The sequence below is a fragment of the Kockovaella imperatae genome (assembly GCF_002102565.1).
Source record: "Kockovaella imperatae strain NRRL Y-17943 chromosome Unknown BD324scaffold_12, whole genome shotgun sequence".
Classification (NCBI taxonomy): Eukaryota; Fungi; Basidiomycota; class Tremellomycetes; order Tremellales; family Cuniculitremaceae; genus Kockovaella; species Kockovaella imperatae.
Window position 1 is genome coordinate 77,230 of NW_019028952.1, and position 26,612 is coordinate 103,841.

A 26,612-nucleotide genomic window follows, 5' to 3' on the forward strand; every position below is an offset into this window, starting at 1 on the left:
GCATCTCATTGGCTTTGGACGTTTCACTCGTCGCAAAGAGAAAGTCAGGCAGACTGCTAGCTTCTGACATGGTCGAGAATGATCAAGCTTTGGAAGTGGGATCGTCAAAAGTACTAGTGGGTCAGAGAGTCAGTGTCAAATTTGATGAGGAGAACAAACCAGGCTTTGCCACCGTAGTCATATACTTTTACCCAGATTCTCTCTCCAGGATCAAAGGAAAGGTCAGTCAACCATCAGTGAAAGGACTGTGACCCATTACGGGAAAGATTGTCTAGTCTTCACGCTTTGAAACGCGTTGCATTCGGAGGTCGACTTGGAAGGCCGAGCAAACGCAAAATGGCAAAGACTCGCAACCCGTGGTACAATGTCAGTGGTCAGTATGGATGAGGACAGAGGATACATCAGTGAAAATGAACGCATACAGTAGCGTGGGTCGTGGTGACTTCCAGGCCGGAGGAATCGGCACCTCCAGGAGATTCAATCTGTATCCTCCGGCGCGAACCCTACACGACGCCGCCCGCTTGAACTCGTCGGGTCGCCTGTCGACTTCCGAAGAGCAGATCTCAAAGGCGTGGTGGTGATCACGCTCGCGATTCTTGGGCGCGTATCAGAATTTAAGGGCGTGACCGTGGTAGTTCTTTGACTTGCATCTGACGTGCGCTCCGGTTCATATCCATTCCTGGCGTAGTAGCGGCTTTGGTTGGGCACTGCTGGACCGTCGTTGGAGGAATGCGAGTTGAGGGATGAGGTATCTGACCGGTCAGACGAGGTATCTGACCAGTCAGATGAGTTGGGACGTTCATCTTCCTCCTCCTCCAAATGCTCATCTTCAGACAGGTGATCCCCAGACTCCCCTTCATGCTGCACGTCACCAGCTCCATCATCGGTTGACACACGCTGATCTGTGCCGCTGCCACCGCCCACTCGCATATGTTCCTGTTCGGTCGCCACATCCTCAGTTGCGACTACCGCCGGGCGGGGAGGATCGTCCGGGTCATCAAAGCGAGTGTCTGAACGACATCGCCGTCGGACCCGGCTCAATTTGGCCTCTGTCGGGTCATACCAGGTTCCTGGAGCCGGGACGCCATCTTCGATGAAGCTCGGCCATCTAGAGAGACAGATGATTAAGTTTCGCCATTGAAAATGAAGCTTTAGTCAACTCACGGTTGAAAGGTCGGTACAATGTGCTTTGCGTCATGCAACAACCTCACAGCTGACACAGCAGCCTCAAGACTATCGAAACGCTCTGCGCTGCGTTCTGTTGCTAAGGTATCCTGCCTCAGATTCTCCGTAGCTGTTTCGAGTGCCGTTAGTCGACTTGCGAAATCGCCACTATCGTCGTCGGCGAGGCTCTTGGCACTGCGACCCAGTTCCGCACATCTCCTTGCCAACGAGCCTTCCGTATCGATCTCCTTGATTCTCTGATAAGCAGCATGCAGAAGCTCCATATACGTTGACAAGTCGCCAGTCACTGTCGAATCTTGGAATGTGATTGTCGGCGGAGGTGCTAATGGAGCAGCTACCCTTCCGGTCTGATCGGTCCCTGGCGTGGTGGTAGGAGGAACTGTCGGCGTTGTCATCGTGGTTGTGCTGGCCATGGTGAGTGGGGTTGTCGGCGTCGTGTAGGGCATTGTCGAGAAAGGAATCGTAGCGCCAGCTGTAGAAGGTGTTGTCGGTGTGTGTGCCATGTTGGTCGCGGGAAGAAGTGATGTGTTGGTACCCTGGTTGGTGGCTACCTGATCGTGTGTGATCGGAGCCACCGGTGGAGGTACATCAGAACCAGTGTTTGAGATGTCTTCAGCCGTCAGCACAGTAGCTGCAGTAATCTGAGCTTCAAGGTCCCTCTGAGCTTCAACTGCTGGATCATGATATACGAGAGTACTGACCCCTGTCCGGGGATCATAGAGCCGGTAAAGCAGTTGACCATTATCATACGGGCCAGATTCGGTGGTTGACTTTTCGACTGCGGGCTCAACAGGTTCTTGAAGATCCCGCCAATATTGCTCTTCCCGAGCGCGACGGTCGCCCGTTTTCGGCTTGGTTCTAAAGGTAGTCATGTAAGAAGGTGCTGAAAGCCCAAGACTGGGATAGGGCACGTCGTGACTGGGGACCTCCCAATGCGCTCTACCGGTCACGGGCAACCGAGATTCTGTTACAGGCTCAGGACTGGCCGGATCTGTTCCAAGCCACCTTGCTGTACTGAATAGGCTTGGTTTAGGTGGAGCCGGCTTGACCTGTTTTTCGCTCTCTTTTAGGAACGACCGGAAGTCTATTGGATCCCACTCGATGGTTGACCTGCCCAGTCGAGCTCCAAGGGATCGACCGAGAAGCCATGCGCTATCGGCGGACGGAGAAGGTGGATCACTGGTCCTATAACCACTGAGTAAATGCCGTAGATACACTCGTGCAGCCGATTTGCGAGTCGAGAGGTTGGCTAGGGATTGGCGGAGTCCAGTAGCTGATCTCGATCAGCTTTAGCTCGCATGGAGACTTACAAAAGAGAGTCGTGGACATTGTCGCATATGCTGACTTGTAGCTTGCGGGTAACTTGCGGGTGATGGACGTCAGTAGTGTTGAAGATGCGTCGAGAAAGCAGGCACAGAGATAGACCACGCCTCCTCGTCCTGCTGATGAAGTAGTGGAGTGTTCAAGTGGTGGCGACAATGGTCAATGCACATACTATGCCCCATTTTGACACAAAGGATGGTCACTCCGGGAGAAGATAGACAGAGGAGTGCCGTTGAGGGCGAGCGAAAACTCATACTTGATACATGATCATCCACGTAGTGATACAGGGGGAGGAAGGAGAGGTACACTGTCGAATGTAAATGACATTGCTTTGAAAGCCGCCAGATCCACCTCGTCAAGCTTGCCACCGGGTCCAGCGCCATCCATCGTGGGCAAGAGGTACGACCATGGGTCGTCATAAGACCAGCCTTCGGGAACTTTGACATCGGCGCCGAATGAAGCTGCGCCACCGTTGCCCCCAAAAGGATTCGACGGAATGGAGGGAGTGAAAGTAGGCGGTTGAGAAAAGGCCGATGAGCTGAACGCACTGTTCGAAGTAGCGGTCTGTCCTCCAAAAGGATTCGATGGTGGCGCGCCAGATGCTCCAGTTACTGACGGAGATCCAAAAGCCGAGCTGGAGGAAGACGTTTGACCGAAGCCAGCAAATCCCCCACTGGTGCTGACAGTCTGAGAACCTGAAAAGGCTCCAAAACCACCAGCGGGTTTGCTAGTCTGGCCAAATGCCGACTGGCCGAATCCAGACCCGGGCGCAGGTGTCGTGGTCGATGTCGATCCAAAGGCTGGCGTGGATGACTGGCCAAAAGTGGACGGGGTTGACGTCGTGCCAAAAGCGGACGTTGTGGCTGGAGCCGATGGCGACGAGGTCGAGCTAAAGGCAGATGGGGATGCCGCAGAACCAAAGGCTGACGGTGCACTGGATGCTCCAAATGCCGAGGGTGCAGTAGAGGAGGATCCAAATGCCGACGCACCGAAAGCTGAGCCTGAGGGTTTGGCACCAAAAGCAGATGCACCGAATGCTGAATGAGGAGTAGGGGTGCTACCGAAAGCAGATGCAGTGGGTGTGGATGAAGAGGCAAATGCCGAAGGTGCCGAGGAAGACGAGCCAAAAGCTGATTGAGGAGTGGATGAAGAACCAAAGGCTGAAGTACCAAAGGCGGACTGTGTCGCTGGGCTTCCAAACGCAGATGTCGAGGTCCCGAAGGCGGATTGAGGCGTCGACGATGCGCCAAACGCCGAGGTGGGCTGGGCAGAGGTTCCAAAGCCAGAGGCTGGCTGACTAGACGCACCGAACGCAGACTTGGACGTTGATGCTCCGAAAGCTGATGATCCAAATGCAGAACCACTCGCCGTCGGTTTCTGACCGAAAGCCGAGGTTCCAAAAGCGCTAGGACTAGAGGATCCGCCAAAAGCCGAGCCACTACCCATGGCTTTGGGACCCGTTGGCGCGCCGAAAGCACCTGTCCCTGATCCGAAGGCAGACTGGCCAAACGCACTACCAGAGGAGGCCTGTTGCCCGAAGGCACCAGTACCAGGCGACGATTGACCAAACGCACTACCACCTGGCGACGATTGTCCAAATCCAGCTTTTTGTCCAAATCCTCCAGTAGAGGTAGTGCTAGGTCCACCGGCCAAAACGGCATCTTCATTGAATCCTGCTGGTCTCGGATCGCCCAAGCTCGTCCCTGGCGGATACCGGGCATCATGTAGTTTCTCAGCGAGCTTTACGGCAGCTGATAGGTTCTGCAAAGCGGTCGAGATGGTCTTAGTGGCTTGCCCTACGAGTTCGTTCTCCTCGTTGATCTTTGTATCTCGTCAGCGCGATCCCACGTGGAGACACCTTACGTAGCTCTGAGGGTTATTCGCTGCGATAGCTTGGACGCTTTTCCATCTCAACTCTTCTGGCGAAGTGTCACATCCACTGAATAGATTGGGCTCGTGCTTGCCTGCTCCAAAGACTGAAATGGGCCAGTTGGGGACGTCATTCTTCAGCTCGGTCCGCAGAGTCTCTTCGCTGACAGACACAGACAAGTTCAGTATCGCTCCGAATAGATAGGCCTGAATCGACTCAGCTCACTTGAAGCAGTATTTCAAACTCTGCTTTCCTCCACCAAGAGGCGTCGAGTTTGCGCTCGAAAACGACCGACCACCACCTCCATTCTTTGGCGGATGATAGAATTTGCATCGGTCACCGTAACGGCAAAAGCTGGAGAGGGGCTTCAGATCTGATCTGATCATATCAATCTTAACTCACCCATTGCTAACGAATTCTCGGCAGACTACCTGGGACATCTTGTCCAGGCGAGCCAGCAGCGAGTCTGTCAACTAGAAAGCGCGAGAGGGGATGGCATGGGCCAGGTGACGGCGATGACCGCCCCTGTCCGAGCCGGGTGGAAATTTTGTGGCAATAATTTTGAGTCCGACAGCGGAGTTCGACCGGGAGTCGTGACCCGAGATACCGCACGTTTATGGTTTGACCGGTCCGTGGCTGCCAAAATATTTGGAATAGATACAGAATGAGGGACAGGAGCGCACGAAGGGTACTTAAGAAGGGATGGCCATGCGAAACTTTTGTTCCCTCTCTCTCAACTTCTTCAAAGTTGATTCTTCCCCAGCAACAAGATCATCATCATCCTCATCATGCTCTCCAACCTAGCCCTGCTCCTGGCAAGTGGCACGTTAGCCATTGCCTGTGATGAACTGCCCATCGCCTCTTGGTCATACGACGGTCCTCCCCCGTTTCAATACCAGACTGCTTCTTGGGACCCCAAGGTGTTCCACAAGCTAGGGGGCTTCTCACCTTGGTTCCCTTCTACAGGGGTGTACGGTGTACCTGGGTATCCTGGTCAGGTACCTGATGGATGTTCAGTCGATCAAGTCCAAGTGTACATGCGCCACGCTGAGAGGGAGGCCAGTGGTGGCACAGCCAGAGGTATAGCTGCTCTGGTGAAGAAGTTGGCGAATTCGACTTTCCAATCGTGAGTCTGTCCATCATGTGAACTGATCAGCTAGCTGACCGAACCGTCCAGGTCTGATCCGAACATCCAGTACCTCCAGACGTGGAATTACTCCTATCCCGCTGAATACCTCTCACCTCTCGGATACTCTGATGCCACGGCCGCCGGCGTAGCTTTCCAGCATGCCTATAGCCCTCTCCTTGGCGCAAGCTTTTACTTCAACAACACTGGCCCAAAGATCCCCATCCGATCGACCGATCAAGAGCGAGTCAATGCGACTGCTAATGCCTTTGCGGCTGGCATGATGGGATTCAACTATTCTGCGTTCTCAAATTGGCTAGTAACCCCTGATTCGTCGACCACATTCAACTCGACCCTCGCATCTAACAACTGTCCAGCTGTGAACACCATCGACTCGACTGCCAATGGGATTTTCAACAGTTACTTTCAGCCGCTGGTCAGAGACAGATTGGCACCTTTGATGCCTGGTTTCAACCTCACCACGAACGATGTGGGATCCCTTATGAACGCTTGTCCATTTGACTCGTTCAATCGTTTGAGTCCTTCTCCCATATGTTCCATCTTCACTCCGGAAGAATGGCTAGGGTACAATTATGCCTACGATCTGAATCAGTTTGGTAAGTTCTAGCTGTGAGGATACTCCCTAACATGGGCAGACAACGCAGGGTACGGTGGACCCATTGGTACCGCCTGGGGCGTAGGATGGGTAGCAGAAATGATCGCTCGATTGAATGACTCTGCTGTCATCCCCGTCGGATCAGTCAACACCACCTTGGACAGTAACCCGGCTACGTTCCCTCTCAACTCATCGGTCTACCTTGATTTCACACATGACACGTCCCTGGAGAGCTCGCTCACCGCCATGGGGCTCTTCAAAGCAGACTACAATGGCAACGTCACATTGGATCAGATCGACCCCAACCGAGCTTGGCAGTCTGCTTTGATTTCGCCCATGGGAGGCCGACTATTCGTCGAGCGTCTCCAATGTCAATCCACCGGCAACGTGAGTCAGGAGACATTGGACATATGTAGCTGAAGCTTTCCGGCAGCAATCTACCTACCCATTCGTCAGGATGCTGCTGAATTCAGCGGTCGTGCCTTTGTATACCCTGACTGAGTGCAACCACTCCTGGGGCGCAAACCAGGGTCTATGCGAGCTGCCTTTGTTCCTTGAAAGTCAGACGTTTGCCCTGAACGGAGCCAACTTTTCCAACTGCTACAACAGTGAGTGCGCGGCCCCGAGAGCACGAACTAAATTGCTAGACTACACCAACGTCCCACTCTAGGTGATGAAGCTCCGTAGTGAAGGGGTATCATAGAGTCTTATAATAATCCCCGTCTAGACAAAATTTGAAATAAACGAGCTTGGCTACATGAATGCTACGGGCAAGTCAAAGAGACGCGAGGGGATGAGAAAGCAATATACTTTAGGGTTTGTTGGGAACACAAAGAGATACAGTACAGACTACGAGCCGTTGCAGCATCCTCCTCTCACCGCACGCGCCACATCCGCCGCCGGTTCTGCCACTATCTCACGCGACGACATGTGGCCTCACTGACTTAGATGACAGTGGACGTAGGCGACTCGGGCTCTTCACGAAGTCGACTGCGGACAGGTCGGTTACCCTTTTCAGCATCGCCGACGGTGTTGGTCCCTTCCTTGTGCTGGACATTTTGGGCGACCTTGTCGAGTCCAATCTGCTTCGCCACACGCTCTCTTCGAGCTCGGTCTTCAGCTCCAGACTGGTCGTTGAAGATTCTGTCAACCTTAATAATTGTCAGCGGTCTTTTTGTCTTCGTTCTCTAGTAATCTCACCTCTTCAAGAGATAGACCGCGAAGCTGCAAAAACAAGATTCGTCAGTCGGTCAAACATAAGACATGATACAGCAGACGTACTTCGGGCAAGATGACGACTGAGTAGATAAAGCCGACAATGCAGAAAGTCATGAATACCATGTATGTCTTGTAACCAATGTTGTCAATCATGACTGGAGTCGTCATAGCCACGGTGAAGTTCATGATCCAGTTGACTGCGCTTGACACGGACATTCCCTGGTTTGAGAAGAGTCAGCCATATGGATCAGAATCAAGGCGCTGCGGCATTCACCTTTGCTCGCATGTCGAGCGGGAAGACCTCAGCAGAGACGACCCAGGCAAGAGGTCCCCTGAGATCGTTTGATCAGCCGAGCTTTATGATTTATCCTCCTGTTCTGTGCTCACCAGGTCATGGCGAACCACACGATGAACCAATAGATCATAAAGACTGCACCATTTCCGGCCGATTTGTGATTGGGGAAGTCACCGCCATAGACAGCTATGATGGCTCCCACAGTGGCATGCGCGATAGCCATGTTGGCTTCTCCAAGAGCCAACATTGGCTTACGTCCGAAATTGTCGACGAAGAGAACCGCCGGCAATGTGAAGACAAAGTTGACAATACCGACGACCCCAGTAGCTAGAAGCGAGATGGTGTTGCCTTCCAATCCAACTTGCTGGAAAATGATCGGAGCATAGTAGATGATAGCATTGATGCCCGTCCACTGCGTACAACTCGTCAGCCCGTCAAGACGTCTGCAGTTCCGGACAACCCACCTGTTGAAGACCTTGCGCAGAAGCACCAAGCATAAGTCTGTGAAGCAATGGCTTTGTGGTGAAGAGTCGTTTGTAATCTTTCAAGCTGGTTCTCCAGTTGGTGTCGTCAGTGCTGTATCGCTCCTTGGCCGCCTCTCGCTCGACCAATCGCTCGGCTTGCAGCGCGCGGAATTCGTACTGAACTTCTACATGATCCTCAGGGTGATTCCGAAGGTATGCCAGAGTGGACAAGCATTCCTCCTCACGTCCTGGTAATTGTCAGCTTGGCGTGGCGGCATTGGGGCTTACCTCGAAGCATCAGCCATCTTGGTGAGAATGGCAAGAAGCAGATCCCGACGGCAAGGATGAAGGCAGGCTGAGGGTTTCATGAGCTGGACACTTTTACAACGGTATCTTCCCGAGACGTACAATTAATTGTAGACTCAAAGGGAGACGCCATGCAGTGGAAGACTGTCCAGCGCCGGTTCCGCCGATGTAGTTGGTTCCGTAGGCGATCCAGTAGCTGACCAGAATACCGACTACGACAATCAGGAATCATCTCATTTTTTTTGAGCGCAATGAGAACTCACAGGTGATTGCGAGTTGCTGAAGTGCCACCAATGATCCTCTGATACCTGGTGGTGCCAATTCTGCGTTGAACATTGGGACGAGCATGGATAAAGCTCCGACTCCAAGACCACCGACAAATCGTCCAGCATAAATGCAGGCAATTGAGTAATTGGCTCCAGCTTGCACAGCTGTACCGGTCATGAACACGATACACCAGCCAGCAATAGAGTACTGATAGTTTTGAATCAGCTGAGAAATCCTAGACGGGATGGAAAAGCTGGTCACCTTTCGGGAGAATGAATCAGCAAGGGGTCCAGCTATGAGAGATCCGAAGAATGCGCCGAGTTCAAGAATAGAGGTTACCAGTCCTCTTGTGACAGAGTGTTCAGATCCTTTGAGGAACTAAAACAGGTAAGCGACACTCGCCGGGTGGCTAAACTCACGGTATCGGCGTATCGGTGTTCGAAACTGTACATGACTTGGACTTGAGAGAAGACACCCTTTGCCGTGTGAGCCACGTCTGTATTTTTCATCACGCACCTGGTTGTATCCATAGAGGACACCTCCCAAACTTGCAAAGCAAGTGATGGCGATAATTTTGCCATTCTTGAACAATCCTCGCCATCCTAGATTCTGCTTCTCAGCCAATACGGCTTCGAAATCGCCGCCCGCGACGGCTCCTCCTCCCATAATGGTACTGAATCAGATGTGGTGGTCGTGTGAGGTGTGGTGGGAACGAAGAACTGAAGGAGAAGCAGCCCGACAGAGACAACAGAAGGGGTGGTATTATGTACTTTTTTCCCTTCCGGTTTGGCCAGTCAAACCAACCCGTTTTGCTTCTCTTGGCCGAGTTATATTCAGCTATTCACCAACCCCCGTTGGATTTTTTTCTTCTCGGAATGATGTGAGATTGATGACGCCCTACAAACCTCTGGGAATCTTTTCAAGTCCGAGTCCGAGGGATTATGAAGCAGGACAGGCTGGGCGAGAGAGAGAGAGGAAGAGAGAGAGGGAGAGAGGGTGATCCCTTAGTTCTACCTCATGGGATCTCAAGACCCTGTCTGAGTCTCTGCCACTCCGCTCGTTTCTTTCCAGCCTTCCCATGTAACATGTGCGTCATGTCCCTGTGGTTAAGCCAAGGGATGAAGACGCAGACTACGTGGGTTCTATTAAGCTGCAAGCTGCTTTTGTCAGCCGTGAGCTTAGAGCTTGTGCAGGTCCGCCGCTGTGGCTCCAACAGATGAGCCCAAGCAGCAGCGAGACCAGGCATTTCAGCCCGAAAACAGGTATATTATTTTTTGAAATAAAACTTTTGCTCTTGCTTTCGGCCAAATGACGTCGTTTCTTGTCGACAAAAGTATGTCACCTGCCCAGCATTTGACAGAACAGCCAGCTCAAACGAGGAGGTCGGGAATTGCACGCACAAGTGGCTTGGTACTTGCAGGCATCTGGTGGCTGCAAGTGACGGGGAATGTGGGGCCCTCGAGTCAGGCGAAGGGGGGCATGATGTATGATTGTGATCGGAAGAAGTTGTTCCGTAGATTTCGTGCCGAGAGAGCGGCACATGATGTCAGGAACTATATTCCGCTTTAGCTGGGTTCTCTAGGCTCTCAAAGTTCCAAGATCGTGAGAAGATCGGGGATCGAGGATAGATCTCGAGTTGGTCGTGCATCGCCAGCTCTCTGGTCGGGTCGTAACAGCTTTCAAGTGGATGCATCGATGTCCAAACGTCCCAAAGCTGCCTCCGCCATGCATTGACTTGTCACTCACTGTACTGACCGCCACGCTGCGCCACCTCCACTCGGACGTGCCGAGATCAGACAATTTATTGGCTAATTCGAATGATCAAAAGCACATTTCCAACCCACCCTTTCTGTGGCCTGTATCTTTAGACACCATACGGCCGATGAGTCGTCCGTACTGGGTGTTCGGGTACGGATCATTGATCTGGAAGCCACCGTAAGTGGCCAGCGCGATGTGATATCGCTGAAACACACATACGCAGACCGCACGCGATTGAGCAGAGTGAGCACATGCTACCTGTTTCTCAACTTGTTCTGACGCCGATCACGTAGAAAGTGGCTATGTCAAAGGGGTTGTGAGGCGGTTCGCTCAGTCCTCAATAGATCACAGAGGGACACCCGAGGCTCCTGGTCGAGTGGTCACGGTCATTCAAGCTGCAGATTGGCACACGCTAGCAGGAACAGTGAGTTGATTTGCTTTGCTTTGTAGCGTCGGCGAACTCATGCTCAAATCTTTTCCTGTTTAGAGTTCAGATGTCCAGGATGAGGATTTTGTTTGGGGAGTAGCATACAGAATAGACCCAGAGAAAGAAGTGGAAGTCAGAGCATACTTAGGTGAGCGATCAAAGTAAGCCATCACAGCTGATGAAACAGAGCATAGAGAACAGGTTAGGATGGACCGAGTTTCCAGCTGATGAGTCAGAACGGATACACACCTCACGATGTCAAGGTCTATTCTGTGACAGACGACAGAGAGACTGTCGTGGTCGATCAAGTGAGATACTCAGCATACGTGGACTGACATTCAGGCGGTCATTTGGATCGGTCAATTATCGAATCCCGCTTTTGGTGAGACCGAGGAGTTCACCGTATCTGACTTGCAGTCGGCTATGAAGATCCTCAGACCGTCGCGTCTATGATAGCTCGACGATCTGGTCCTTCCGGTCCCAATAAGGTGGGTCGGAATTGGTGTCTGCCGTTCTGATATATGCAGGAATACCTCTTCAATCTCGCCCACGCAGTCAGGGAGCTCTACCCTCACGTCAAGGACGACTATTTGTTTGACCTCGAGGTGAGCTCCATCCATGAGTTCGAGGCTGATCTGTTCAGGCTCGCGTCAGAGCTCTCGAGCCTCGTTGAAAAATGCATACAACTCTACAACTATCATTCAAATGACATGCAATAAACCTTATCTCACCTCACTTCGCTCTATCCCGTGGCCCTGATACCGACTGCGTCATCATCAAAGTCCTCTGCAGTGACTGTCGATCCATCATCCTCGTCCATCCTGCGCTCCATGACAAACTTTTGACCTCTCGAGAAATACAGCACGTCTTCACGTTTCTGAACCACGCTCTCAGTGACGAGGCAGTATCTCACGCTCTGTGCACAGATCAGCACAGATCGAAAGCGCTCGACTCACAGTCCCGGGTACCTCGAACATTGCGTCACCTAGGATCTCTTCTAGCACGCCTCTCAAACCTCGAGCGCCACCTCCTCGTTTCGATCCCTCCGCAGCGACCGCCTCTATGCCCTTGCGTGTGAATTTCAACTCCGCACCGTAAGATTCAAAGATCGCTTGGTACTGCTTGAGAAGGGCATTCTTCGGTTCCGTCAAGATTCGAACGAGATCAGAATTGGATAACGGGTGAAGCGTCGAAATGATGGGTAGACGTCCGAGAAATTCAGGTATCAGACCGTATGAGGTCAGATCACTTGTCAACAGGCCTTTGAGCGAAGCTGTGGTAGACCCCTCGGATCTCTTTGTGGGAAGTTTGGCTCCGAAACCGATCGACTGGTCTTCAGCGAGATTCTATAGCGAAATGAGCTCACCCCTTTGCCCTGTCTGGAGGTGACTAGGTGGTCCAGCCCTACGAAAGCTCCAGAGCAGATGAACAGAATGTTGGTCGTATCCACTATGAATGTCTCGCCTTTGCCTAAAGACATCAGCTGGGTGGGAGTGAACCGTGACGCACTGCTCGATCCGAAACCTGGCAATCCGTCCCTAACACCCTTTTTCTGATTCTGCGGGCGATTTTGATCCATTTCGCCCAGAGGATCTCGCGAAGGTCCAGGCGGTAGACCGCTCGACGATATTTGAGGGTGCTTGGCGGATACAGTGACCATTGTGCCTTCGAGCAACCTCAGGAATGCCTGTTGTACACCTTCTCCACCAACGTCACGACCACCTCCCCACGTGGCAAATCCATCTCCGGCACTTCGTCGAGCGAGCTTGTCAATTTCATCAATGTGGATGATGCCGACCCTTTGGAAGTGAGCGGAGGGATGCTTGTTGACCTACTCTGCCCGTGCTACGTCGTAGTCTGCTGCTTGGAGCAGACGAAGCACACAGCTCTCAACGTCGTCCCCAACATCTATCATCAGCGCTGGGTCTATGAGTGAACTCACATCCTGCAGAGGTGTATGTCGTGGCGTCACATGAACTGCTGTGAGCTACAGTCAAGCCACTAACACTCACGCAAAAGGGACATCCAGGAACCTCGCCAACGTCTTTGTGAGCAGGGTTTTGCCCGTACCCGTTGGACCACTATCGTCAGCAGAGTTGAAGAGGATCAGACTTGCATCATCAAGACGTTGCTCTTCTCAATCTCTATCCCTTTGTCCTTCATGTCTGCATCCCTGGCCGAATCGCCCGTGTCCGTCTGAGCTTGAGCCACGGGCGGTGTGACCGGTGATGCAGGAGGTACTTCTTCAACATTTGGCGCTCGCATCTTCATCTTCCGGCTTGCATCAAAGCTAGATTCTGAGAGTCGATTTCGGGATCGCCTGTCGAATTCATCCTCTCGGTCTCGGTATGATCGCTTCCCGAAGCCATGAGCATATGGTATGGCATCTTCGTCTGCAACTTGAGAACGTTTGATATCTTTATTCAAAAGCGTTCCAGAGGTGAAGAAATGATCTCCTCGAGCTACAGCTTGTCAGTCCGACATTCTTGTTCCATGTTGCCTCACCCCAATCCCGTTCTCGTGATCTCGATGTAAGCTCGTGCGTGATGGTAGGATCTTGGTCCATGCTACGGGAAGATGCGAGTGTTGGATCATAGTAGGTGGTTCGATAGTCGGAGGGGTCTCTATCGCGTGATGGACCGGGTCTAGATGGACCAGCAGATGGGATAGGTGGATCGGGTTGTACGGGTGGAGGTCGTTCTAGGCGAGGTTTAACCCGTTGATAGTGATTGTACACGCTGAACTGGATGAGTATGAGTCGGGAAAGAGAAAGACTCACGCAACAGATAAGGTCTTCTTTGGCTGATCTTGCCCTACAACATATTGCGATAGGTGGTCATACAGCTTTCAGACTCGGTATCAGTCAAGGCGTCTCCGGGACAAAGGGAGGGAGGACGAGTGACTTACTTCTCGAGGTGACTGAACGGATGCTCGCATCGATGACAGCCGTCTGCCCTGAATCACTTGACGTTCTCGCAGTACGAGATACAGGCGCGCTTGACGCAGCTTCATATTGGCTGTCCGATGCTCTATGGACGTTGCAGTCGCTATCGAGTCAGCCAGCGCCTTTGGAGGCCCCGGTGGCCACGAAAGCTGATAGCCGAAGTCACGGAGAATTGCGGAATCAAATCCACGTGTCGGACCAAGGCGGTATCGTCCACCGTGTTCAATCTCAAACCAAAGGTTGAGGGGGATTATGTTGTCCAATCCCATTCAGCAGCGTTGTGCTTTACGGCTGAGGGGAGGTAGGTGATCAGCGAGGACACAGGCAGTTCCAAAAGGACCAAGAACAAGACCAATTTCTTCCCCTCTCATCTTGCATTCGACTGTGTCACCATGACGTCCGTAGTCGAGCCTTTCACCCCGACGCCCACTGCCTCCTCATCAAATCCCCGCCGAGTCGCCTACTTTTACGACCCGGATGTCGGCAACTATGTCTACTACCTCGGTCATCCCATGAAACCGCATCGTATCAGAATGGCGCATAATCTCATCGTGAACTATGGTCTCTGCGACGATATAGACGAGACCGGAGAATCTGAGGGATCTCGGTCTGTAAATGATCCCATCGTTCAAGAATACGCGGAAGGCGATGGCGAGCGAGCCAAGACGGAACGATTGACGGGAAGTCGTGGGAAGAGCATGCAGGTGTTTAGACCTCGACGTGCAGATAGAGGAGATATGACAAAGTTCCATTCGGACGAATATATCGAGTTGTTGGAAAAGGTCACTCCGGAGACGGCTGAATATCTCACCGGAGGTGGTGTAAGATGTGAGCGCGATGAGTATCATCGTGCCGTCGCTGACACCACTCAGGTCTGATAGGAGAAGATTGTCCCGCATTTGAAGGACTTTTCGAATTCTGCTCCATTTCGGCGGGAGGCACCATTGGTGAGTGGATCGATGAAGGCGCCTTTTCTAACGCTTTCAGCGGCAGCAGAGACGCTCAATTCTGGAGCCGCTGATATCACCATCAATTGGGCGGGAGGTCTTCATCATGCTAAAAAGACAGAGGCTAGTGGTTTCTGCTACGTCAACGATATGTGAGTGCGGTCTACAGGGTCTCAGCGCTGAATTCCAGTGTCCTGGGCATCCTCGAGCTTTTGAGGTAAGATGATGAGTGGAGGAGCGTGCGCTAACATCTAGAATCCATCCTCGAGTCCTCTATATCGATGTAGACGTCCATCACGGAGACGGTGTGGAAGAGGCTTTCTATACTACCGATAGAGTCATGACGGCGAGTTTCCACCGCTTCGGAGAGTTTTTCCCCGGCACCGGAGACGTCAGGGTGAGTCACGATCAGTGAAAACAGATCTGATCAAGGAGGACATCGGCATGAAGCGGGGCAAAGGGTACTCCATCAACGTACCGTTGCGCGATGGAATCCGAGACGACTCTTTCCACTCAATCTTTAAACCCGTGAGTGGCGCCAGCGAGAGTCATGGCTAAATTGGTAATCAGATCATCAACAGTATCATTGAGCATTATCAACCGGGTGCTATCGTGCTTCAGATGGGTGCAGACTCGTTAGCAGGCGACAAGCTTGGAGGCTTCAATTTGACCCTGCAGGGTGGGTCAAAAGGCTCTAGCATGCCGCGACTGACGCATGACAGGTCACGCCGAATGTGCGCGGTTTGTTAAGGCTTTCGGTCTTCCAGTGATGATGCTCGGTGGTGGAGGATACACTACGTATGTGTCTAGCAGGCGAATAGGGTTGGCCCTGACGGAAATCTTCCTCTGCAGTAAAAACGTCGCTCGCGCGTGGACATATGAGACTGCAGTCATGTGTGGCAAGGAACTGGACGAGAACCTTCCTTATAATCAATAGTGGGCTGGTGTTCAAATGTCCATGACTGACAAATCCTAGCATGGAATATTATGGGCCTCGATACAAACTCGAAGTTCTCAGCAATAATACGGACGACCATAATCATCCTGAATATCTCGATGCGATCAAACGATCAGTCTTGCACAATCTAAAGAATCTCCCACATGCGCCCAGCGCGGGCATGCAACGCGCACCTCAGCCTCTTGGCAAGGAGCTGGGACTGAAGAACGGAGAAGCTCTTGACCCAGAGGACGAGGTGGAGATCAGGTTGAGGAGTGAGCGGTGATGCGACAGGGTTTGATGGGCTAATTGGTTTCAGAATTGGTTCAGAAACGCGCCAACGGGGCCTATTCTCCGCCGACTTCAGAAGATGAAGATGAGGATGATGCCTATGCTCGACGAGCTGCTCGTCAAGGTGGCACTCGTCGACTTCCCATCCGGATTCCTAAACGGTCTATGCGTCAAGATACTCCCTCGAGCATCGACGACGACCCATGTGGTGTCAGACGGAAACGAACCTTTTTCAGATCATACGAGGATACTGTCGCCGCGAAGAAGAAGGCAATGGGACTCAGCACGGGCATTGTCAATGGGAATGGGGTCAATGCCGTCGTCTCGGTGCCACCTGCGGCAGAACTTGAAGTCGTCGATGTCAGGATGGATGAGACGAGTAGAGCAGGTAGTCCGGGTAGTGTGGTATGAGGTTATCTGTGATGTAGTCTCTTCTTGGGCATCTCTGGACAGTCGAATGCATGGCCAAATCAGACCATGGAACGCGCCTTATTATCGATGGTTGATCGCTGATCAGTCACGTGTCTTTTTGACCCCAGCCGGTCCCGGTAATTTTGAATTTTACGTCATTATTTTTCCAGCGAGACACACGGAGCGGGACTCGCCGAATGAGGCAATTGGAGGAGATCCCATCAGGCTCTCTACCACTCCCAAGTACCCTCGAATGGGCGGGGAGCAGCCATTGGTGGTTGGTTCACACAAGTGTCACTCTCAACCCTACCGATCACTGATACAAAGCACAATGCTCGTGTACAACGTTCATACCCCGAGCAAGACATTCGCTCTGGCTAGCAAAGGTGCGTCTGTGTCATTTATATGTACACGTTTTCGCTGACTGTGGGGGTCCAGATGGAGAAGGGTACGACCAATTGATCGATCGAGTCTGTTCCAAGGGCGGGATTGGACAAGACGATGTCGCTGCCGTCAAGGCCAGAAAAGATGGCGCTGGTCTAGTGTACGAACATGAAGGTAGCAGATGGGCTCTGGAGGACGGTGAGTGAACCGGAGCAGCGAAGTCTCTTCATCCCTGACTGTGGCTCTTTGCTCGACCAGATGGAGACCTGGCCATCTTTCAATCTCGATTCCCAGCGAGCTCTACCCAGAGTGCTACACTCCACTTGACCGGACCACATCCCAGAGCTCACTTTGCCCTTGAACCTCCCGTCGAGACCAAGAGACCTACTGCCTCTTCTGCACTCAAAAAGAAGGTCCAATCGAAATCTGGCACCTCACCAGAAAAGTCTCAACAGCAACAGCAGCAGCAATCTCGGGCTACTTCCAACGGTCAATTCGTCCATACCATTCACGGAAACTTTGTCCCCAGAGCTAGAGATACCTCCGGCATGGCGATCACGACGTTGGCTCAAGCTCCACCTCCGGCGCCTCCATCTGTTCGGCCCAACAAGAAAAAGTTCAATGGCGTCACACCGACTCATACACATGGACCTTCGGGAGGCAAATTGCTGCCTGAGGTAGACGCTACTGGGGATATCATGCCACGTCCAAGGAACATTGCGAGTATCGCTCCCGAGCTTCCAGATTACGAACACGAATTCGCAAAGTATGAAAAGACCATTGGACATACCGCCGACGGAGCTGTTATCTCGAAACCAAAGAGTATCATGAGCACCAGGAGCAGAAAGAGCAAGTGGGGAGAGGAAGACCCAGAGCCTTGGTGGGATATTCACAGGCAGAGGTGGATGGACGTGAGTCGGCATCCGCAGAGCTGGAAAGTAGAGGCTAACACTGGCTCAGTTTCATGCCAACAATGGCGTCCGCACAGTCGTGGGCAAGGCTGGCGGCGTAGACAATGGTGAGAGCAGAATTTGACGACTTGAGGCTGATTCGAATAGTCCGAATGCTGCTCAAACCCGGTTACAGCAAAGTCTACGTGTCTAGATCTTTCGCCATCAAGCACGGATTGGTCCACGACAAGGTGAGGAGATCAACCTGTATGAAAAGGACTCGTAGCTGACGTCCTCGTAGTACTCCATGGGAGCAGCTGGATACACCGGCATCAAGATCCTCGGTCCCATCTCGATCACCGTTGGATCTCGAACCGCCGAACACCAAGCCATGATCAATGAAGAGCAACACTTTGATGTGGTCCTCGGTCGTTTGTGGGTCGAAAAGATGGCCGTCAAGTGGGTTGAGATTCACCAGAATCCATATGTCTGCTGACTTAACCGCCGCAGAGTCGACCCGCTGGATCAGACATCCTTGACCTACATGGACAGCGGAGAGGTCATTCCATGCGATCTCGTCGTGCTCAAGGATCCACAAGGCAATCTCATCACCATCACCTAGGTTCAATCAACCCTTTCCGCATAGTCTCTTGTTTGTCGTCTTGAGATCCTCGGGTAGACGGGTCGAGCATACATGGACTCTTTCGTGTGATTTCCTTGCCTCTATCCATCCTTCCTCATCTTGTCCTTTGCTCTCGCTGCCATTGACTGAAACAGAAGAATTTAACACATACATATGATCATACCCTTGTAATGGAATGCAGCTGACTGCTCGTGACCTCTGCATATGGATGTCGTCCAAGCAGGCGCCGAGTGATCTTGCGTGGTGACATCGCAAATCATGTCGGGCCAGGCTGGCCGGTGCGGAACTGATTTTATTAGTTTCTATCTTTTTCTTTAGATTGTATTTTCCGCTTCACCCGAACTCGTTTGTTTACACTTCAACATTCATCTCTTGTCATGCCAGAGACTGGTGGAATCCTCCTACATCATCCGTGAAGAAGATGCCAAGGTACCCGCTGTTTGGTCCGCTTCACGCTTAACCTCCTCGGCATGGCTTGAGAAGGGTGATCACTGAGGCATCGAAGAGGGAGACGGTCACTTGATCAGCAGGGACTTGTTTTTTTAAACCCTCGGACCAAGCTGTCCCAACCATCCACTACCATGTTTGTTTGTTTATCGGAATGTCATGAAGATTCTGGACTCTTACTGACCAAGTGTCGTGGCAAGTTAACATGAAGCTTTCGTCTTGGGTCTCCCGCCTTGTCATCTTTCGTGTTTGCGCACTTACCTTGTTCTAATTCAACCGTTGGTCCCGCAGGTACTGGCACCAATCCCACACACTGACATTTCGCTTGCACAGCACATCTCTCGATTCACTGCTTCTCCTCCTATCCCTGACTGAATTCTCACTCGGTCTCGACCATCTCAAACCCACCCCTGGCGGTAGTCTTCTGGAAAAGCAATACCCTTTGTTGCGGATTTTTCGACATCCAACCTTGACCCTTTCCTTGCCCCGGGTACGAAGCACTCGGCGCAAAGCTCATCTCTTGTTTCCCGACTTTGCTCTCGGACAGCCTCTTTCGTCTCGCTTTCGATCTGTCAACAAGTGGTACAATCGTCCTGGACGGACTCTGGTTAATCATCCTTTGCATTTCAACCACAACCATTCGCTTCTATTCTCGTCTGGATTGATCCATTCGCTTCCCTCTTTTTGTGTGGCCCAGCTCGCCAGATCCCATCCCCATCCTAGTCACTCGTTTGTATCTCTTCGGACTACTTTCTTCTTTTCGCTGAGCGAGCAGGCAGCAAGATCTTTAGTTATACGGACACTGTTCTACTCATTTCGACATTGACGCTAGGCTTCAACTTCGACCTCGACCCCAGATCTCGCATTTGATCATGCTCGCTATTACTGCTCTTCTGGCTTTAACGCCAATCATCACTGCTTTGCCAGTCCAAGAACGACAGCTTGGAGGACTCCTCGGAGGAGTTCTTGGCGAAGTCACGGGTCTCTTGTCACCCGTCACTAGCCTCTTGGATCCTATCACTGCGATGTTAGGAATCAACTTGGATCTCACTATCGGTCAATCTTTGACCTGTAATAATGTAGATGGACCTTTTGGTGGACGAAATTACAGTCTTGGATGTACTTGTGCCAATTCAGCCGGCGGACTCCTGTTGGAAGTTGACGTCGACGCCATTGTCAATGTCGCCGGCTTGGAAGCTTGGGTCATGGCTCAGGTGGATCTAGGTCTCAACTTTGATTACCCGGCTGGAGCTATGCCAAACTGTGACGGCAATGGTGGATATACTTGCCCAGGAGGAGTAAGTGTCCTTCATGATATTCACGTTCCGAGACTGACTGTGGTTCAGAACTGCGCCGCGGTGTCTTCATCTCAGGCTCCCGCGTCTTCCACCCCTTGCCCTTCTGACACCCCAACTTCTGCACCCGTCTCCACAACTACCACTACCACTTTTGAGGCAGCCGTCGTCTCCTCTGCAGAGCCTTCCCCTCAGCCACCTGCAAGCTCCATGGAGCCCTCTTTCTCGCCTCCTCCTACTCCTACCATCACCCCGGCGCCGACTCAGCCTCAAACCTTCAACGTCGCCTCGGCAGCACCTACCAGCTCCTACGTTGACACCGAGGAGCCGAGCGACGACGGTGATGATTGTGAGGACGACGATCCCATCGTCACCAACGCCGTCGTGGTCGCAGATACAACTATCACTTTGTCCACTGTTTACGTTGTCGAGACGACTATCACCAATACCGTCACGGACACAGTCACCAACACAGTCACTGACACCGTCACCACGACCTCGGTTTCCACCGCCACAGTCACCGAGACGGCCGATTGCGCTTCTTCCAGTACAGTCAATGCCGCAGCCGTTGTGTCGTCTCCTGCCTCGCCCCCTCCACCTCCACCTGCTTCGACCAGTACTCCTCCTCCGGCCCCCGCTACCACCAGCACACCCCCTCCTGCACCCGCCACGACGACGTCACCTTGCCCTCCTTCCGCAACTAGCAACGTCTTCATCCCGGCGGCTTCTCCATCCCCTTCGGCTCCTTCGTGTCCCCAGGGTCAAAAGTACGATATCGAGTTACAAATCTGCGTGGACATTTGTGTCGATGCGCTTGGTCTAGGACTCTGCGCAAAGGCAGATGCTGACGTGGGTGTCAATCTCCCCGTTGTCAATCACTTGCTCGGTGGATTGGGCGGATTGTTGTAATTCTTAAACGACACAAGCTCGTTGTACTGGTTTGACCGATCCCCCGACCTTTTATTCTAGAAGAATGATATCCTTCCTCCACCAGATGGCAGGTTCCCCCTGTAGATACACCTTTAAATATCCCTGTTGATTCAAGGACATTATCCAAATTGTTCATTCTCTAGCTCCTTTAGATGACATGAATCTCTTTACGACCACAACATGTGAAAATTGCATGCGACTGGCCTACTGGCCTTTTGATTCACTTGTATGCAGCTAGTATGGCAATCCCCCATCGCCACCTCCACCCGGGGCGTCCAGGTCCTGGTAACTGACTCTACCTCTCTTCGCTCGAGGATCTTCAGCACCAGGCGGTACGGTAGGGAGAGGAGTTATGGGCTCGGCGAAACCACCCATACGCTGGGCCAGACCTTGGCCCTGGCGACCCATTCCCATCATCATCGCTTGCTGCATCTGCATCATCATCATCATTTGCTGTTGCATCATGTTCATTCCGCCCCCGTTGCCTCCTCCGCCGCCATTGAATTGAGGTTGAGGAGGGAGCGGCAAGCGATCATTGACCGCTGCTGGAGTCTGAGCCGTCGGTTGAATCCGCTGAGGATCCAGGACAAACGCGTTGAGCATGGCGAGCTATATCGTCAGACTGAGCCCAATGAGATCAACTCACCTCGTCCGTCTTGACATCGACGAGGTCGAGATGCTTGACGGTGATGTGCTTGACCACAAATTCGGGTGCCCGGAAAAGCTTGTTGCATTCCTTGCAGCGATACTTTGACGCTTCCTCCTGCTTGATCAAGGGCGCAGCGAGCTTTCGCGTTTCCCTTTCAGGGTGTCAGACACTTCTCGCGTCTCTGCTCAAGACTGCTCACTCTTCTGGATCTCTCCCGCCATACTCTTGCACGTCCACCTGCTGCAACAACGGCCGGAGTTTTTTGTCCAAAGTCTCTTCCCATCTTTCGGACTCTTTTGACTGTCTTCTATCATGCCGTTCCTCCTCGTCCTCCTCATGGTCATCCTCTTTGCCATCTTCAACGTCAGCGTTTGAATCCGGACGCTTATGAGAGACACATTTTCGGTGTAATTCCTCTTGGAAAGCACTTGGAGCTACGCAGTAGTAGCAAGTCGAGAGTCCATGCCGCAGATAGGAGATCCAATGGTCTGCAATGAGTTTTGCGCGTTTGAGTTTCATATCATCGGCGAGATCATCACCAACAAGACCTTGATCCTCCAGCAGCTGGTCAATCTTGTTTTGCACGACCGTCGTTCCTTTCTCTCGCAAGCCAGGATATGTAGTGTCCTCATCGATCAATTCCTCTTCAAGTTTGTACGCCAAATCATGGGCTTTTTCTCCATCGATCACGAGACGTTCCAACGTGTTGGCAGCAGGAGCAGTGATACGTGTCCTGCCTATGACAGGGCTCGCGTTGACGCCCATGTGGAACGTGAACGTGTCGATCTAATTGACTTCAGTCGACCCCGATCACTCGGCTGCTCACCTTTGACCCATCGAGCTTATTGACAACATCCTGCGGATCCACACCGTCTGCAAATTGAGCCCAAGCTACACGATGAAATTGCTTCTTCATGAAAGGCTCTGTTAACGCAAGATATTGAAATCCCTCGACTTTTCCAAATAAATCTTCGAGCTCCTTTCTGCTTGTGGACGGAGGAACAGTCTTGACGAAGACTTGTCGTTCTGATGGTGGAATCTCCAGGCGTAAATCGTCCCCGGAAAGACCAGGCTCCAGATCAAAATTGACACTGTCGTATTCGCCAGCCTTGAGGGCATCCAGATACTTTTCAGCCGTCGGCACTCTTCCCTGTCGATTGACACGCCTACGCTGCGTCGCATAGATCTGATCTGGCGAATACCGTTCGACGAACCAAGGGGATTCTCGATGCGTCAAATAGAGAGCGTAAAGCTGTCGCGACGTGTATTCCTTCCTGTACCTCTCATACCTCTTCGCCATGCCCTTCTTCTCCTTGCCCAGACCTTCAGCGCTCTCTACTGCCCGACGAACTTCTTCCTCGTCCGCTCTGGCGGTTTGAGGATGACTCGCCCTGAACCAGTCCGCAAATTGCTTGAAGGAAAGTAGCGTGTCAATATCAGCTGGATCCGGTAACCCATGCCGTGGAGGTGAGGGTGAGCGTCGCATTCGACGAGAAGGATGAGGAGGAGGTGATGAGGAGCGGCGCCTTTTTCGATCTACAACATACGATCAATATAGAACTTCAGAGTCCTGGGCAAATTCACCATGATCCTCCCAAGGTGGTCTTCTATCATAATCATCCCTGGGGTCCCAGCGTTCCATTGGCTCGCGCTTTGACATGGAGTCCCGTCTAAGCTCGTCATCACGAGAAGGCGGGATACCGGAAGGAATGGGCGGCGGAGGAGCGAAATCTTGATGTCGATGAGGGATGGGTGCGAATCCGCTTCTGGAAAAGCCGGGTCGGTCGTCCTTTGCTGGACTGGGAGACCGCCCACTCATTGGATTACTCGGTAGCGGATGTTCTCGAGACATTGCCGTGAACGCTCCGAGATAGAAGTACACGATATCTTCGGCAAGTTGGGATCTCTAAGCTCACTCGTCCTTCGGCTATGAGTATTTGCGGCTGCTTGAATCACTTTGTTGTGTGGGACCTGTTGAGCGTGACGGGAGGAAGAAAACATGATAAGCGAGCGATCTACAGTAAACAGTGGAACACAATCTACCTTTGCAAGCTCTACGCCTCAGGCTCCCTATCAAGATGGTACGAGCTTGTGTGAGACTTGAGAGCCAGTTGACTAGCTCATATGCATGGCATTGCACCAAAAGGCGGAGGTTCCCGGCGTTTTGACACGCGATTCTTTAGTGTGGCAAATGACGATTGGGCAGAGAGTACAGTGGTGGTAGGTTCAAGCCGTTCTCGACAGTTTGATACTCCATCCCATTCCTTGCACTAGCGGCATGTCACGCCGACTCGCAACTCAGCTGTCCAGAGCAGTACAGGGCAACAAGAGTCTCCGAAGCCCAAATGCAGCCTTCGTCCGTACTTTTCATGCCAGTCAAAGCTCTCTAGCGGATAAACCCAAGCCTGAAGCGCCAGTCGAGAATGAACAGACCGGGGGCACCGGCTTCCTAGGAGTGAGTCGCATGTATGATCAGACCAGTGCTGACGCTTAGGCTCTGATGTACGGGTCCAAGACTGCCAAAGCCGAGGGGCTCGTGGCCAACTCTGCGACCCAACATTCCAAGCTCATCGGACGGAACAAGTACGTTCATCAGATGGTCACGGATCTCGTGATACCTTCACACCGGGACGAGTACGTTGCAGCGGCGGACAAGTACTATCGAGCCATTATGAATCGTGGAGACGAGCTTGGAGGGATGCGATTGACGGGGAGCTGGGAAGCTATCGTCGGGAGCGTCGGAACATTCAACCATATCATCGAGTTTGACGGCTACAAAGCATTCGATACGACTATCAGGACCTTAAGAGAGGACAAGGTGAGGGTCCATTGCCAGGGAATGTCACTTACATATCATAGGATATGGCGAAACTACAAAAGGACATACTTCCACATATCGTCTCGCGGGAGCATCAGATGATGTCTGAGTTCAGCTTCTGGCCTTCGTCACCTCCTCGAGATTCCGGATACCCTGGAGGAGGCATATTCGAGATGAGAAGCTACCAGTTGGTTCCTGGAAAGCTCTTGGAATGGGAAGGAGCGTGGAGAAGAGGGCTAGAAGCTAGACGTAGATTCGTCGTGAGTCTTCTAGACCTAAGGACCACCCTCTGATTCATAGCAACCTGTCGGAGCGTTCTTTTCCCAAGTGGGACAATTACACGAAGTACATCATCTTTGGCAATACCCGTAAGTCTCGCTTGCATGACAAGCCTGACGGAAACAGTGACATGGAAACCCGAAAATCCACGAGAGAAAAGGCTTGGAGCGTCGGCGGGTGGAGTGATACCGTTCGAGAGGTCAGTGGGAATGGTTGTTGCCCTCCTAGCGCTGACTGCTCTCGCAGACTGTCCGCTTGACAAAGAGCATGAAGTCTACCATCTTGCTACCGTGTGACTGGAGTCCACTGAGATAGTCAATACGAGAGCAAGGCTGATACTGTACAATACCATCTGTGGTGGAAGGGTCGCCGCATGAGGCCCGGGCAGACCTCTGGGCATGGGTATGGAATGCATAAAGCTTTATCTGGTCTTTACGGTCTCCACCATCTCGCCTCTTTCGGCCTTTGGCCCAAGATCTCTTCTCAATCTGACTCCTCGGCAGCATACTACCAATTCTAGCCTCCCGTCTTGAAACAGCCTGTCGTTGGATAGCTCACCTGTCTATCCACAGACCTCCCAGAGCTGATGTATGTACAGAGAGATATTTCATCTCTCGACCTGGCCTATCCAATTCAGGCGGGGGACCACTACCAATCCAGCCCGTGAAACGTCTACCAAGCACGTCACACTCGTCACCTCGGCTCTTGCACTCAACCCTTCAAAAGTCCGACAGCTCGTCATCCGATCGCAAGACAGCTGACTCGGAGTCAGACCCTTCGATCTCATCCTCCTTCTCAAGCAAAGTCCAGACGTAGTCAGGTAGAAGATGCCTGTCGAGTCCTTCGAGCTCCTTTGCGTACTCCCTGAGACTTTGAAACTTCCACATATCCATCCTAATCTTGACGTCCTCCACCTTCTGCGTGGGCTTGACATTAGCCAGAACCTCGGTCTTGAACATGGCCTCAACCCGTCGCGAGATGCCGGGATCCCTGCCTCTTTCCGAGAAGCTCGAGCCATATTCGAGTCCAACAATGAGGCAAGCAAAATCCTTCTTGTGAGATTTTCGTTTCAATTGCTGCGCTATGTAGGCGGCAAAGAAGCCATCCGAGTATTCGACCAGGGGATTAAAGTCTGTCTCGAAGATGATTTCACTCCTTAGGACACTTGGGTCTGGTGGAAGGTGCAGGATGATGAGCTGTTCAAAAGACTTGGACGTAGCGAACTTGATGACTGGCATGGCGAAGGGAGTTGTGTCGCTGATCACAGTCTCCCAGGATTCGACTCGGACGACCAGAGTTTTTAAGAGATTTATAGAGGTTAGAGTCTTTCGGAAGAATCGTCTTGACGTGCATAGCCATTTGGCAAGGCCAATTGACGTCCACCACGAGTCGCCGAGCTTTGAGGTCCTTGGCGTATTCGAGGCATTTTAGGGTGGGTGGAACCCTCCTGAGCCCAAGCTCGTACTCTATCAGAGCTCTGCGATGACGATCTACCACAGGTGTGGCAAGGGGGATGTGAAGCGTATCGAGTTGCTGAACTTTCTTGCAAATGACGAACAGGACCGACTCGGGGACGTCAGTTACCACGAGTCAACGACAAAATCCAATATATTTATCGAGTGGACGAGGAAGTGGACCACGAACAGTGCCGATGAGTGGCCGCAATCGTTCGATCTCTGCTGCCGGTCGGTTCTTCTGAATGGCGATGCGTAGGAACAACTCAGGATCGTTCTCTGGACATACGTCGAAGGGTTTCTTGGCCTTTCCCGTATCCATCCATTGAGTATCGATATAAGTATAGAGGCATCTGGCGGTCAACCTCCTTGGATTGCTTGCAGAGACGCATGCATACTGCAAGCGAGGCACGATCTTCATCATTGCTCATCGGGTTC

The 26,612-nt window shown here is 52.2% G+C and overlaps 12 protein-coding genes across 12 annotated transcripts; 6 read left to right on the forward strand and 6 right to left on the reverse strand.

Moving 5' to 3' along the window:
* Positions 1-477: 477 nt before the first annotated feature.
* On the reverse strand, positions 478-2,514 carry BD324DRAFT_652648 (hypothetical protein; the record flags this gene model as incomplete). Its single annotated transcript, XM_022018527.1, has 3 exons — positions 478-1,108; positions 1,165-2,458; positions 2,496-2,514. The coding sequence occupies 3 exons, from the start codon at positions 2,512-2,514 to the stop codon at positions 478-480; spliced, it is 1,944 nt and encodes a 647-aa protein (XP_021869142.1).
* A 261-nt stretch (positions 2,515-2,775) lies between these two features.
* BD324DRAFT_652649 (hypothetical protein) lies at positions 2,776-4,818 on the reverse strand (the record flags this gene model as incomplete). The annotated part of the gene is made up of 4 exons (XM_022018528.1): positions 2,776-4,329; positions 4,372-4,540; positions 4,604-4,732; positions 4,781-4,818. The coding sequence occupies 4 exons, from the start codon at positions 4,816-4,818 to the stop codon at positions 2,776-2,778; spliced, it is 1,890 nt and encodes a 629-aa protein (XP_021869143.1).
* Positions 4,819-5,010: 192 nt separating this feature from the next.
* BD324DRAFT_633257 (histidine phosphatase superfamily) lies at positions 5,011-6,850 on the forward strand. The gene is made up of 5 exons (XM_022016607.1): positions 5,011-5,504; positions 5,556-6,121; positions 6,161-6,507; positions 6,554-6,728; positions 6,768-6,850. Exons 1-5 carry the CDS (start codon positions 5,167-5,169, stop codon positions 6,788-6,790), a joined length of 1,449 nt encoding a protein of 482 aa, XP_021869144.1. The 5' UTR covers positions 5,011-5,166; the 3' UTR covers positions 6,791-6,850.
* Positions 6,851-7,064: 214 nt separating this feature from the next.
* BD324DRAFT_652651 (putative high-affinity glucose transporter of the major facilitator superfamily) lies at positions 7,065-9,336 on the reverse strand (the record flags this gene model as incomplete). Its single annotated transcript, XM_022018529.1, has 12 exons — positions 7,065-7,271; positions 7,321-7,344; positions 7,402-7,557; positions 7,613-7,670; positions 7,726-8,045; positions 8,098-8,345; positions 8,386-8,452; positions 8,506-8,615; positions 8,667-8,877; positions 8,932-9,048; positions 9,090-9,146; positions 9,187-9,336. The coding sequence occupies 12 exons, from the start codon at positions 9,334-9,336 to the stop codon at positions 7,065-7,067; spliced, it is 1,725 nt and encodes a 574-aa protein (XP_021869145.1).
* Positions 9,337-10,552: 1,216 nt separating this feature from the next.
* Positions 10,553-11,528, forward strand: BD324DRAFT_652652 (ChaC-like protein; the record flags this gene model as incomplete). Its single annotated transcript, XM_022018530.1, has 10 exons — positions 10,553-10,605; positions 10,652-10,671; positions 10,722-10,852; positions 10,916-11,003; positions 11,043-11,056; positions 11,092-11,163; positions 11,198-11,237; positions 11,273-11,343; positions 11,383-11,460; positions 11,499-11,528. 10 exons carry the CDS (start codon positions 10,553-10,555, stop codon positions 11,526-11,528), a joined length of 597 nt encoding a protein of 198 aa, XP_021869146.1.
* On the reverse strand, positions 11,518-14,006 carry BD324DRAFT_633279 (P-loop containing nucleoside triphosphate hydrolase protein). Its single transcript, XM_022016608.1, has 11 exons — positions 13,763-14,006; positions 13,635-13,699; positions 13,361-13,593; positions 12,972-13,317; positions 12,868-12,936; positions 12,798-12,832; positions 12,691-12,763; positions 12,365-12,654; positions 12,222-12,325; positions 11,812-12,183; positions 11,518-11,771 (listed from the first exon to the last, which is right to left on the reverse strand). The coding sequence occupies exons 1-11, from the start codon at positions 13,865-13,867 to the stop codon at positions 11,598-11,600; spliced, it is 1,866 nt and encodes a 621-aa protein (XP_021869147.1). The 5' UTR covers positions 13,868-14,006; the 3' UTR covers positions 11,518-11,597.
* Positions 14,007-14,053: 47 nt separating this feature from the next.
* Positions 14,054-16,450, forward strand: BD324DRAFT_633286 (hypothetical protein). Its single transcript, XM_022016609.1, has 10 exons — positions 14,054-14,627; positions 14,672-14,746; positions 14,787-14,898; positions 14,937-14,963; positions 15,002-15,143; positions 15,182-15,274; positions 15,317-15,425; positions 15,469-15,544; positions 15,599-15,682; positions 15,723-16,450. The coding sequence occupies exons 1-10, from the start codon at positions 14,192-14,194 to the stop codon at positions 15,967-15,969; spliced, it is 1,401 nt and encodes a 466-aa protein (XP_021869148.1). The 5' UTR covers positions 14,054-14,191; the 3' UTR covers positions 15,970-16,450.
* Positions 16,451-16,716: 266 nt separating this feature from the next.
* On the forward strand, positions 16,717-18,588 carry BD324DRAFT_662036 (hypothetical protein; the record flags this gene model as incomplete). Its single annotated transcript, XM_022018899.1, has 8 exons — positions 16,717-16,771; positions 16,824-16,967; positions 17,028-17,290; positions 17,447-17,680; positions 17,730-17,787; positions 17,828-17,910; positions 17,961-18,118; positions 18,170-18,588. The coding sequence occupies 8 exons, from the start codon at positions 16,717-16,719 to the stop codon at positions 18,279-18,281; spliced, it is 1,107 nt and encodes a 368-aa protein (XP_021869149.1). The 3' UTR covers positions 18,282-18,588.
* Positions 18,589-19,621: 1,033 nt separating this feature from the next.
* On the forward strand, positions 19,622-20,953 carry BD324DRAFT_652656 (hypothetical protein; the record flags this gene model as incomplete). The annotated part of the gene is made up of 2 exons (XM_022018531.1): positions 19,622-20,047; positions 20,096-20,953. The coding sequence occupies 2 exons, from the start codon at positions 19,622-19,624 to the stop codon at positions 20,951-20,953; spliced, it is 1,284 nt and encodes a 427-aa protein (XP_021869150.1).
* Positions 20,954-21,150: 197 nt separating this feature from the next.
* BD324DRAFT_633296 (hypothetical protein) lies at positions 21,151-23,728 on the reverse strand. The gene is made up of 6 exons (XM_022016610.1): positions 23,667-23,728; positions 23,208-23,594; positions 22,450-23,159; positions 21,823-22,409; positions 21,621-21,774; positions 21,151-21,583 (listed from the first exon to the last, which is right to left on the reverse strand). Exons 2-6 carry the CDS (start codon positions 23,473-23,475, stop codon positions 21,209-21,211), a joined length of 2,094 nt encoding a protein of 697 aa, XP_021869151.1. The 5' UTR covers positions 23,476-23,594; positions 23,667-23,728; the 3' UTR covers positions 21,151-21,208.
* A 118-nt stretch (positions 23,729-23,846) lies between these two features.
* Positions 23,847-25,150, forward strand: BD324DRAFT_633298 (hypothetical protein). The gene is made up of 6 exons (XM_022016611.1): positions 23,847-24,078; positions 24,118-24,441; positions 24,483-24,701; positions 24,742-24,809; positions 24,847-24,919; positions 24,967-25,150. The coding sequence occupies exons 1-6, from the start codon at positions 23,902-23,904 to the stop codon at positions 25,033-25,035; spliced, it is 930 nt and encodes a 309-aa protein (XP_021869152.1). The 5' UTR covers positions 23,847-23,901; the 3' UTR covers positions 25,036-25,150.
* Positions 25,151-25,191: 41 nt separating this feature from the next.
* Positions 25,192-26,124, reverse strand: BD324DRAFT_633299 (hypothetical protein). Its single transcript, XM_022016612.1, has one exon. The coding sequence runs from the start codon at positions 25,956-25,958 to the stop codon at positions 25,440-25,442; it is 519 nt and encodes a 172-aa protein (XP_021869153.1). The 5' UTR covers positions 25,959-26,124; the 3' UTR covers positions 25,192-25,439.
* Positions 26,125-26,612: the final 488 nt, after the last annotated feature.

Bases quoted from the DNA above. Each gene is read 5' to 3' on its own strand.
- BD324DRAFT_633257 (XM_022016607.1), top strand. From the start codon at position 5,167: ATGCTCTCCAACCTAGCCCTGCTCCTGGCAAGTGGCACGTTAGCCATT. The intron at 5,505-5,555 runs GTGAGTCTGTCC...CGAACCGTCCAG, and splicing joins GCGAATTCGACTTTCCAATC to GTCTGATCCGAACATCCAGT. The intron at 6,508-6,553 runs GTGAGTCAGGAG...GCTTTCCGGCAG, and splicing joins AATGTCAATCCACCGGCAAC to CAATCTACCTACCCATTCGT.
- BD324DRAFT_633279 (XM_022016608.1), bottom strand. From the start codon at position 13,867: ATGAAGCTGCGTCAAGCGCGCCTGTATCTCGTACTGCGAGAACGTCAA. The intron at 13,594-13,634 runs GTGAGTCTTTCT...CATCCAGTTCAG, and splicing joins AAGAAGACCTTATCTGTTGC to CGTGTACAATCACTATCAAC. The intron at 12,655-12,690 runs GTAGGTCAACAA...TCACTTCCAAAG, and splicing joins TACGACGTAGCACGGGCAGA to GGTCGGCATCATCCACATTG.
- BD324DRAFT_633286 (XM_022016609.1), top strand. From the start codon at position 14,192: ATGACGTCCGTAGTCGAGCCTTTCACCCCGACGCCCACTGCCTCCTCA. The intron at 14,747-14,786 runs GTGAGTGGATCG...TAACGCTTTCAG, and splicing joins TTCGGCGGGAGGCACCATTG to CGGCAGCAGAGACGCTCAAT. The intron at 15,144-15,181 runs GTGAGTCACGAT...CTGATCAAGGAG, and splicing joins CCGGCACCGGAGACGTCAGG to GACATCGGCATGAAGCGGGG.
- BD324DRAFT_633296 (XM_022016610.1), bottom strand. From the start codon at position 23,475: ATGTCTCGAGAACATCCGCTACCGAGTAATCCAATGAGTGGGCGGTCT. The intron at 23,160-23,207 runs GTGAATTTGCCC...CGTATGTTGTAG, and splicing joins ACCACCTTGGGAGGATCATG to ATCGAAAAAGGCGCCGCTCC. The intron at 21,584-21,620 runs GTGAGTTGATCT...CTGACGATATAG, and splicing joins TCGATGTCAAGACGGACGAG to CTCGCCATGCTCAACGCGTT.
- BD324DRAFT_633298 (XM_022016611.1), top strand. From the start codon at position 23,902: ATGTCACGCCGACTCGCAACTCAGCTGTCCAGAGCAGTACAGGGCAAC. The intron at 24,442-24,482 runs GTGAGGGTCCAT...TACATATCATAG, and splicing joins GGACCTTAAGAGAGGACAAG to GATATGGCGAAACTACAAAA. The intron at 24,702-24,741 runs GTGAGTCTTCTA...TCTGATTCATAG, and splicing joins AAGCTAGACGTAGATTCGTC to CAACCTGTCGGAGCGTTCTT.
- BD324DRAFT_633299 (XM_022016612.1), bottom strand. From the start codon at position 25,958: ATGCCAGTCATCAAGTTCGCTACGTCCAAGTCTTTTGAACAGCTCATC.